Here is a 10,442-nt window from a genome sequence, read left to right as displayed (position 1 = left end):
CTGGAGGGTGGGGAGGGAGGGCAAAACTGTGCAAAAGTCTCAATAGCACGTTGGCAAATATTTGTAGCAAATTGCCACAGAAAAATATAGCAAGGGGCGAAATGCTGCTTGCCCCAGCCAGGCAGTGACTGAGTGCTTAGAGCAAGTTAAGGGGGGGGAATCACTGCCTTTCCCTGCTCCGATGGCAGTAACAATCCTGTTTAAGGCCCGATTCAGCAGAGCACATGCTTCAATCCCAGTGCACACCCACAAAAAGGCTAGGCTCAGGTCTAGTTGCTTGACTAAACGCACAAGGGGCCCGACATTAGTGCTGAGTAAAAGCGTTAAAATCCCACTTTGCATGTGTGGCTAGTCTGGACAAGGCCTTGCCTGGAGGTATAAAGTTGTTGCTAGACACCAGTGACCAGCTAGGGCCCTGGTACTTGTAACCCAAACACCCCAGGTGCACCCCACCTCCTTATTGCAGTGGGGCTGAGGCCCTGGTGCCTGGATTGCTCTGCAGAGAAAAGGATACTACTACTTCTGTAGCCCTTTGTGTTTTCAAAGTAACGAAGCTCACAACTTAGATGGTCAGCTCTCGGGGCAGGGTCTGTCTTGTTGTTCGGTGTCTGTGCAGCGCTCAGGACAATGGAGCTTTGGTCCGTGAGTGGGGCTCCTAGGCACTACCACAATAAGAATAATAAATAGTACTTGTAGAAATATTAACCTAACGAAGCGTCACAACCCCACTGTGAGATCGGTAAATACCCTCTGCCTAGGCACTTAGATGGCCCCCATCTCTGGAGTACCTGAGCATCTCACAAACAATGTATGTATCCTCACAGTATCCCTGTGGGGGATAGTATATGATAAATATAGTATTATCCAGATGGGGAAACTGAGGCACAGAACAGCGCTGTGACTTGCCCAAGGTCACACAGCACGTTAGGAACAGAATTCAGCTCTCTTGGCTCCCACCCTCTGGCTCTAACCACTAGACCACACCTGTTGGGATGTAAAATGTTCTCCCTATCAAGTCTGTCTGGAGCACCAGCAGGCGCAGACATGGGGAACTCAGCTGCTTGCTGGCATTGTAACTCGAACGCAGTTGATTTTATAGGGCCTGCTGTTGAGCAATGTTCCCTGAGCCCTCACTGCCTCCAAGGGCTCTGCAAAGTGAATTGCAGAGATGGGCCAGAGCAGCCGAGTTTGGATCCAAAGCAGAGTTGGAGAGTGTTTGAATTTGGGTTTCCCTTTATAGAAACACCCAAGTTACGAAGCTTGGATGTGACTGGTCTTGCCCAAAGCTCCAGAATGTGGGATCAGGCCCATTTCTGACTGAGACATGGTTAGTGAGTAGGAATGAGATGGGATCGCTCTCCTGGGATGGCCCGATTCTAATCTTTTTGAGGACTCTGAGGGATTTTTCCTCTGTCTGCTCTGTTTGAAGGCACAGAGCTGGCATGCTGGCTTTTCTGCAGGCCAGTGAAATGTGTGTGTTTGCCCTTGGGCTGGGGAGCTGGGATTTTTAACACTTAAGTAGCTTGAGCCTCTGGAGAAGTGAGATGATGATGCAGGGTCCACACTGTGGAGGGTTAGATGGATGGATTCTGTTTCAGGATATTGGCAGCCATTTAGTTTTGCTTTGTGCCTAACGTTTCTTCCATCAGAGTGTGAAGTTTTTGTAATACGTGGTGGGTCCTGTCAGGAGAACCAGGCAGTGAGGAAATGCCAGCTTCCTTCCAAACTTTGCTTTGCAGCCTGCAGGGCCAGGGTAAAGAGATAGCAAGCAGGGAAATTGCCTGGGGACCCACACATGATTATTACCCCATTTTTACAGATGGGCAACTGAAGCCAAGAGAGATTAAGGCTGACATTTTAAAACCTGCCTAGAGGATTTGGATACCTGAGTGTCCAAATCCCTTAAAGCATCGTTGAAAATCTGAGCATAAGTGACTTGTTCAGCATCACACAGGGAGTATGTGGCAAAGACAAGAATTGAACTCTCATCTCCTGGCTCCCAGCCCAGTGCCTTTACAATTTTAGTTTCCTCTGTTGTGTTTTGCTTGGCCTCGCCTTGTGCTCTCACTGGCTGCAATGACGTCCGAGGAGTTAAAGAGGTGCCTGAACAGCGGCAGTGATCCATCATCACCCATGTGTGAAATATTGCAGGGTACTGGACATGGGGGCCGGGACGTTGGCTCATGTGTCATGGAGTCTTAGCAAATATTCAGCTTGGGATGGTGGCTGGAGAGGGAGGGCAGCACGTATGAAAACAATGAATCAGGAGCCCAGGTCTTGGTCATGCTGAATTTATTAAGTCCGTCTCAAAGTTCATAACGAAAATGCACTTAGCACGCAGCTAAATGGAGCCCTGTCAGAAGTAGATTCTAATTCCTTTCCCCTCAATCAGTGACCTGGTGAGTCTTTTCCATCTGATCTCTGTTCTTTACACTGCCGATGACTTTATTCATTCATTTGTCCTGCCCACCTTTTAAGCTCTTCTGCATTTCCCCTTAGCAGCCTCAAGCCTCATGTCCCCACCCCCTGTACTGTGGAGCATGGAGGAAGGGGGTTGCAAATCCAGATTGAAAGCATCTGGCTTGAGTCCCTCTCTAGTATGTTCAAACATGGGGGCCGCAAGAGAGGATCTAGCCAATGGCCCATCGAGTTGGGTGTCTTGCCTCCAACAGTGGCCACTACTTGATGCTTTGGAAGTAGGTGGGAGAAAGAATGATGCACCTGATCAGCTGCGTGATGCCATGTGGGAGAGATGTTTCCCTTGGCCTCAGGCCTGGATGACATCCAGTGCCACCCAGAGGAGCAATCAGTGAGACGCAGCAGCATGGGGTGGTGCAGAACTTCCCATCCATTGCTTCTGCTTGTGTGCCCGCAGCACCTGCCTGATTTCTCACTGCCGGTCAGCCTGCTGGCTCCCCGTCTGCTGTGCATTATGGATACAGAAACTGCTTGAAAGGCATCTCAGCCTTCCCACCCACAGGGCTGAATGGGGGCCGGGGATGTTTCCTGCCTCTCTTCTTCTCCCCACCATTTCCATGTGGGACCCAGGAAACCTGGATCTCTCTGCCTAATCACCCCCCACCTTTTAGAGGATGAAGAGAATTAACAACAGATCAGATTCTCACAGGACAAACAACCTCTGCTGGGGCTCATCTGGAGACAACGGATGATGCTCTGGCATGCAGATTAACAAGCCACTGGGAGCTGGTACAGGGCAAGGAGTGAAATTTTCTGCCTAGAGTGACTGAAAGTCACTGAGGGCCGGGTGAGAATAGCCTAATCTCCAGCACGCTGGTGCTGAGAATTGCACTAGAGAGCTGAGAAATCTCTCACACCATTCACAGTGCGAGCTGATCAAAGCCACCAGCTCAGCTGAGCTCAGGCTTCCATACGGGGTGGGAGAACAGTGGGGCAAGGATCGGTGGGGTTCTGGATGAGCTGCGGTGGAGACCTCTCATTGTGAGTGGCCACTCAATCATGTCCCCCCACCAGGGGTATTTGTGAGAGATCTGGACCCAATGAGATATCATCTCCCACTGTGGGAGGGGGAGGTTTCTCTTGAATGATCAAGTCTATGCATGACAGTGGGGCCCCAGATGGTCATTTCTGTTTCAGCTGCACCCTGGCAAATCAGGATTCAGAGTAACAGCCGTGTTAGTCTGTATTCGCAAAAAGAAAAGGAGGACTTGTGGCACCTTAGAGACTAACCAATTTATTTGAGCATAAGCTTCGTGAGCTACAGCTCACTTCATCGGATGCATACTGTGGAAAATACAGAAGATGTTTTTATACACACAAACCATGAAAAAATGGGTGTTTATCACTACAAAAGGTTTTCTCTTCCCCCCCACCCTACTCTCCTGCTGGTAATAGCTTCTCTAAAGTGATCTAAGGTGCCACAAGTACTCCTTTTCCTGGCAAATCAGTTGGGATAAAATGAGATCTGACCCAAACCTGAACCTTCAGCCTGTCTGAGGATTGATCAAGTTTGCAGATCTTTCCCCATCCCCGCAACTCCTTTTCCTTTACGCTTCATGGTCCCAAATCTCACAAGAAAGTGACTGAGAACATGCAAGTCCACAGGACAGGGGTGTTTGTGTGTGTGTGTGTACGTGTGACACACACACAAGTATCCAGAGCCAGTTCCCAGTGGGAATAGAAGTGTGTCCATGAAATTAACTTTTATGTTTAAATTGAGATCAATTTTCTGTTTGAATGTAAACATGCCCCTGCAAGTTTGGCTGCCCAAACACAACAGCACTGGCCTAGTGCAAGCAGGTAGTGAAAGTGACTGGAAATAATGGTGACCCTGAGCAGGGTAGATCACAGCTTCTTAACCTGAAAGCTGCAGGGATGTCCCACAATTCCCTCTGTGTTCAGTTCCCAAGAGCCTCTAAACATGGCAGCCAGCTCTGTGCTGGGAAGGAGCTAGGCTGACTGCCAGCTGCAGCTGCTCGGCATTAAAAGGACATGGGGGTGGGGAGTGGAACTGGATCTAGATCCTAGGACCACACCTTCCCCTTGTCCTTCTAACGAGGAGCAGCTGCAGCAGACCCAGCAGACATGTGTAGCGGTTTCTGGGGTTTGGGCTGAGCTCCACCTCAGCAGTGATGTCTGTACCCCCTTAGGGCAGGTCTACACAGGAAATGCTCTCTCCTGTAGACATGCAGCTCCTTAGTGTTCGGGGTGCTCATACAGCAGGCAGCATCGCTGGCCCAAGCATTCAAAAATCATGAGGTTTTTTTTTTAAATTGGTTCTTTTTCTTTGCCTTCTGGTCTCTGAGCCTTGACCAGTGGTTTTCAAACTGCGGGTCGCGACCCAGTACGGGGTCGCAGAATGTAAGACACTGGGTCGTGGCGGCTATGGTCAGCACTGCCAACCGGACCGTTAAAAGTCCCGTCAGTGGTGCTGCCCGGCTAAGGCAGGCTAATCCCTACCTGTTCCGACACCGTGCTGCGCCCCGGAAGCAGCCAGCAGCAGGTCCGGCTCCTAGGCGGGGGGGACCATGGGGCTCTGCGCACTGCCCCTGCCCCGAGCAACAGCTCTGCAATCCCATTGGCCACACAGCCAATGGGAGCTGGGCGTGGTGGTGCCTGCAGGTGAGAGCCGCTCAGAGCCGCTTGCGTGCCTCTACCTAGGAGCCGGACCTGCTGCTGGCTACTTCTGGGGTGCAGCGCGGTCCGCGGTGCCAGGACAGGCACGAAGCCTGCCTTAGCAACCTTGCGGCCCAATCCCTTGCCCCAAACCCGGAGCCCCTTCCAACACCCCAAACCCCTCATCCCCAGCCCCACCCCAGATCCTGCATCCCCAGCCCAAAGCCCTGACCCCCTCCAGCACCCCAATCCCCTGCCCCAGCCCAAAGCCCCCTCTCACATTCTGAACCCCTCATTCCCGGCCCCACCCTGCAGCCCTCACCCCTGCACCCCAACCCTCTGTCCCAGCCCTGAGCCCCTCTCACACCCCAAACCTCTCATCCCCCGCCCCACTGGGTTGTGAGCATCAACAATTTTCTTCAACTGGGTCACCAGAAAAAAAGTTTGAAAACCACTGCTTTAGGCTGCACCCAGGCCATGGTCACAGCCTTCCTCCACAGCCATGAGGGCAAGAGACTTCTGTTGTTAATGAAAGCTTGAGAGTCTCACAGAATCACCTGGCTCCAGGAGCTGGGGCTTTCTGCAAAACACCAAGTATCACAGAACCCCTTGATTAAAATCACGAGAGAACTGGGCAATCTTTACAGCAAAAGAAAAAGTGAGGACCCCATGCCTCACTCATCTACAGACTGCTGCTTGTATTCAGCCCAACTGGTTCCCTTATAATAGGAGAGTGAGGGCAGGCTGTGTATGTTAAAGCACCAGGGCACAGTGCACAAGGAGATGTTGTCTTTAGGGTACCAAAGTGGACTGGTTGATTAGTATAACAGGGGTCATGAGTCGACAAAGCAGGTTGTGTGTAGGAGATGGCTTGTGTTTAAAATCTCTAGTGCAACCTCCAATGGGAAAGAAGTGGCAGCCTCCCTCCCTCCAGATGGGTTTGCTTCTGGGAGGGGAGGAAGAGAGGCTTGGAGGGCTTTGTGACAGCTACCAGTCCAGCTGAGCTCCAAACCCCGTCCCCTGGCCTTCCACCTTCCTGTTCCCCAGTCACCCGCTCAGAAGACCCCATGGGTAATTTCCTTCCGCCTTCCACCCTCAGGCACAATGACAGCTGAGCATCCTGGACCTATGAGAATGAGTCATGGCCTTTTGCTGTGCCAGAGCCTGGGTTGGAGGAGGGATGGGAAACATTCCCAGCATTGAAGGGGGAAGGGCAGAAAGAGATAACACCCTCCCTTTCCTGTAGTGTTAACAGGTGGAGACAATAGGCCTCCTGCAGCTGGCCCTGGGGCTGCTTCCTGCCAGGACCATCCAGAGCTGCCTTTTACTGACCCACAATCAGCCACCTTGACATCAGCCACACAAAGGCCACCTTCAAAGACCACTCAGGCTAGAGGCTCTGCCCTGCATGCAGTCTGGCCTTCCAGAAGCTCCAGATCCCATTCCTGCTGCATAGCACCCTCCAGCTATTTACGGTAGGGTGACCAGATGTCCTGGTTTTATAGGAACATCCCAATTTTGGGGGCTTTTTCTTATATAGGCACCTATTACCCCAAATCCCCTGTCCTGATTTTTTACACTTGCTATTTGGTCACCTTAATTTACGGTTTAATACTAAGATCTCTCTTTCTGGGCTGGTGATTTCTGCTGTTGTGGAGAAGGCAAGGAAACAAGATCTGATTTGGAACAAAGATGATGTAATTAATTTAGAGAGACAAGTGACATCAAATAAAAGATATTCCCTCAGACCAACATGGCTGAATAATTAATTCAGAACAGTTTGCTTACAGGGAGCAGAGCTGACTAAATTACATGTTTTTTGCAGTGGTGTTGTAGCCATGTTGGTCCCAGGATATGAGAGAGACGAGATGGGTGAGGCAGTATCTTTGACTGGGCCAACTTCTGTTGATGAAAGAGATGAGCTTTCGAGCTACACAGAGCTCTTCTTCAGCTCAGAAACCTGAAGAAGAGCTCTGTGTAGCTCAAAAGCTTGTCTCTTTCATTAACAGAAGTTGGTCCAATCAAAGATATTCCCTCACCCACCTCGTCTCTCTAAATTACATGCTGTCTTTCGTTCTTTGCTAGGGAGCTTTACTATAAAAGAAGTTGCTTCTATCTGCCAATGAAAGGCAGCTGCCTCTGGGGCAGAACATAGCAGCTGTGTAAGAGCAGGCAGCAACACTGCTTATCAGTTTAGGGCAGGATGTGGAGAAGCCGATCCCAGCCAGTAGCGAGGCAGTCTAAGCAATTGGTGTCTGAATGGAGTGAAGGTGGAAGGTGAGCAGAAGAAAGGGGCTGGGACTTATTCTACAGTCTGTTTTGCAGGGGTATTTTTAGTCAAAATGGGGACAGCGGCCCAGTGATTAGCCTGCTATTCTGGCACTCGGGAGACCCTGCTCCACCACAGACTCCTTGGGCAAGTCACGTAGGCCTGGTCTATACTTAAAAGTTAGATCGACATAACTATAGTGCTGAGGGGTGTGAAAATTCACCTCCCCGAGCACTGTAGCTATGCTGACCCGACTCCAGTGGCTACGTCAGCAGCAGAATTCTTCCGGCAGTGTCTCCACTCCAGCAGTGCAGCTGAAAAACTCGAGCCAGGCTGCTGGCGCACCCGTAGTGTGAACCTGCCCTGAGTCTCTCTGTGCCTCATCCCCACGTTGCAGATGGGGAACTAATAGCAGTGCCCTGCCTCACAGGGATGCTGTGAGGATAAATACATCAGACAGTGGGGTGCTCAGTCAGATACAGTGGAAATGGGGGCCAAGTACGTCCCAAAGATAAAGAGAATGGGGGTAGTCTTGGGAATAAGACACTGGAGATTTTGTGAATAAGACACTGGGAATCTTGGGAGTAAGACACTGGGACACTGGAGATCTTGAGTCAGTCCCAATTCTGCCGCACACCTTGGGGCAAGTCACTCTACCCTGTCTTTGCCTCAGTTTCCCCATCTGAAAAAAAGGGGCTAATTGTCCTTCCCTGTCTCCCCGGGGGATTGTGAAGATAGATTCATGGCTGCGTCTGAAGCCCCTGCAAACCGGTGATGGGGTCAGAGAAGAATCTAGACGTCTAGTATCGAAGCTGTTCTTTGGGATTGTGACTCTGCCTGGTCTGAAATAAAACCCACTGGGCTTTTTATCAGTCAGAGCCAGGCATTCGCAGTGACTCCCACCAGAGCCAGGCTTCCCCTTCCACAAAGGCTGTCTCCATGTTTCAGCTCACTCACTAGGTTCTGTGTAAGGGGCTCTTAAGTGCAAGGCCGTCAGAGCTGATTGACACACTCCTGGGTCAGGACTGTTTGTTGTAGTAACTGGAGCCTCAGGAAAATGCCTGAACAGCTCGGTTGTTTGCAGCGTTGTAGCCGTGTGCGCCCAGGATATGAGAGACACGAGGTGGGAGAGGTAATATCTTTTATTGGACCAACTCCTTTGGGCGAGAGAGACAAGCGTCATGTCTCTCTGAAGAGCTCAGAGCTGAGTGTGAAAGGGTATCCCCTGGGGCAATGTCTGATTAACCCCGCCCGTCGCAGCTGAGATCAGCAGCTTTATATGTCATTCATGGACTTGTCATTTCCTGTACACCCCTCCTGCCCAGCATGCTATTAGCACTAAGCAAGCCGAAAGGAAACCTGCGATGTGGCATTACATGGTGAGGTTTGTGCCCTCCAAGTGCTTCCCAGCTCTGGGCTAGATGCTGGCAGCTCAGGGACTGAAAGCGACTGCAGCAAGCGCTCTGATGCTTCCCATTCCTGTGGTACCACTCCTCGCAAGCTCCATGCACACAGCACCGCTGCCACGCCCTCCCCTCAGCTCGAGGGGACTGCATACCACTGCTTCTTCCCACAATCCTGCCCAATTCTCATAGCCTGGCCATCCTCTCCAGGCCAGGCCTTGTGGCCTCCTGGATTGCACCCTTTCGCCCCATCAGCCTACCCACTGCAAATACACCAGCCACTGTCCTCTGCCAATTCCCTTCAGTCCGCACCCTCCCACCCATCAACACCCTGCCCAGCTTTTCCAGTCCTGGGCGCCCTGCACCACTCTGCCAGTGCATCGCAATCCTGACCTCTTGCACGCCCTGCTGTTCTAGTCCTGGGCAAATAACATGGACAGCTGTCTATTTCAGGATCCCTCTAGAAAGGTATTCAGAGCATCTTCACATGGGAATATCCCGGTGGAACCACAGGATCTCCTTACATTCCCTGTGAATGCAGACAATAGAGTGCATTAGGCTACCCCTAAAGTGGGGAGAGCTGCCAGAAAGATCCCCCGGGGTGAAATTAGGGGAGGCTTGGGTGAAACACAAAAGATACGTTTGATACAGGCGATGGTAGGAGTCAGTCCCCATTCACCTACCTAATGCCCACTGATGGGCCTCACCCACCCATTCAACCATGCGACTCCTCATTAAAAACCAGCTCCTGTAAAGTGAGGCATAAAACAGGCAGGTGCAATCAATCTTCTGTGGGTGACTGAAGGACTTTCTGATCTGCAGCATCCATCACTCTGCCCTAAAATAGGTGCAGTTCTGCACTAATTGGTCACATAGCCAGGGTCTGCTATAGACTGAGTTAAAATCACCATGTTGCTCGCTGCAGGCGCCGTGGGGAAGCAGGGGGGCGCGCAGGGGAGTGAAAGGTGCTGGCATCTATGTCGCTTAGTCTGAGCAGTTTGGTTTGACCCTGGTGAGTGTAGGTTTTTTGCCGCCCCAAGCAAAAAATGTTTTGGCCACCCCCCCTCTCCTTTTTGGGGGGCTTTTGCACGTTTGCACTTTGCAATGTTTTTTTGTTTTGTTTTGTTGGCTGTTTAAAATTAAAAAAGAAATGAAAACAGAGAATTTGTAGTTAGTGAAATAAAACAATTTCCTACTAGTGTACTTATCTAATTTTAACAAAATCACAATTACAAACAATTTGGGTTCAACTATACACTGTAATGAAAAACGTTAGTGTCTTCCAGTGAGCCCAGTTTCTCATACTTTAAAAGAATTTACATGAAGTGAATTTTTCTGGTTTTTATACTTGCGTCGTCTTTTAATAATTCAGTGAAATCTAAATTTTTTGCCGTGGTACTTTCAATTGAAATGATTGTGAGTCCTGACAAACGATTTTGAGACATGGTAGACCTCAAATAATTTTTTAGTAATTTCAGTTTTGAGAAACTGCACTCACCAGAAGCCACTGGTACTGGTAATGTTAAAAGAATGTGTAATGCTGTAGCAGTGTTTGGAGTGAAAAAATCATTTCTTCATACTGGATGGCATAAATTGACGATTCGACTCATTAAATGGATATTCAAATGTAGGATCTAGTTTTGAAGGACATTTTTTTAACAATAATCATTAGCACT

At 50.1% G+C, this 10,442-nt stretch overlaps 1 protein-coding gene across 8 annotated transcripts in view; it reads right to left on the bottom strand.

Annotated features, from left to right (window-relative positions):
• Positions 1-166: 166 nt before the first annotated feature.
• Positions 167-10,442, bottom strand: part of ZDHHC18 (zinc finger DHHC-type palmitoyltransferase 18) — a 52,335-nt gene continuing 42,059 nt past the window's right edge. For 2 of the 8 annotated variants that reach the window (XR_006286582.1, XR_005222815.2), the window contains one exon: positions 533-662. Coding sequence is in view for 4 of the 8 variants with exons in the window: in XM_037881828.2 (XP_037737756.1) it covers positions 408-662 (255 nt within the window). In the remaining 4 variants the exon portion in view is untranslated. Of the gene's footprint in view, positions 663-3,748; positions 5,675-7,124; positions 9,296-10,442 lie in introns of those variants that run through there. The other 6 variants (XM_037881828.2, XM_037881826.2, XR_005222809.2 and 3 more) reach the window with 6 other exon arrangements.

Source organism: Chelonia mydas, chromosome 19 (assembly GCF_015237465.2).
Source record: "Chelonia mydas isolate rCheMyd1 chromosome 19, rCheMyd1.pri.v2, whole genome shotgun sequence".
Lineage (NCBI taxonomy): Eukaryota > Metazoa > Chordata > Testudines > Cheloniidae > Chelonia > Chelonia mydas.
Note: the sequence above shows the minus strand (reverse complement) of the source record. Positions and strands in the feature narration are given on the sequence as shown.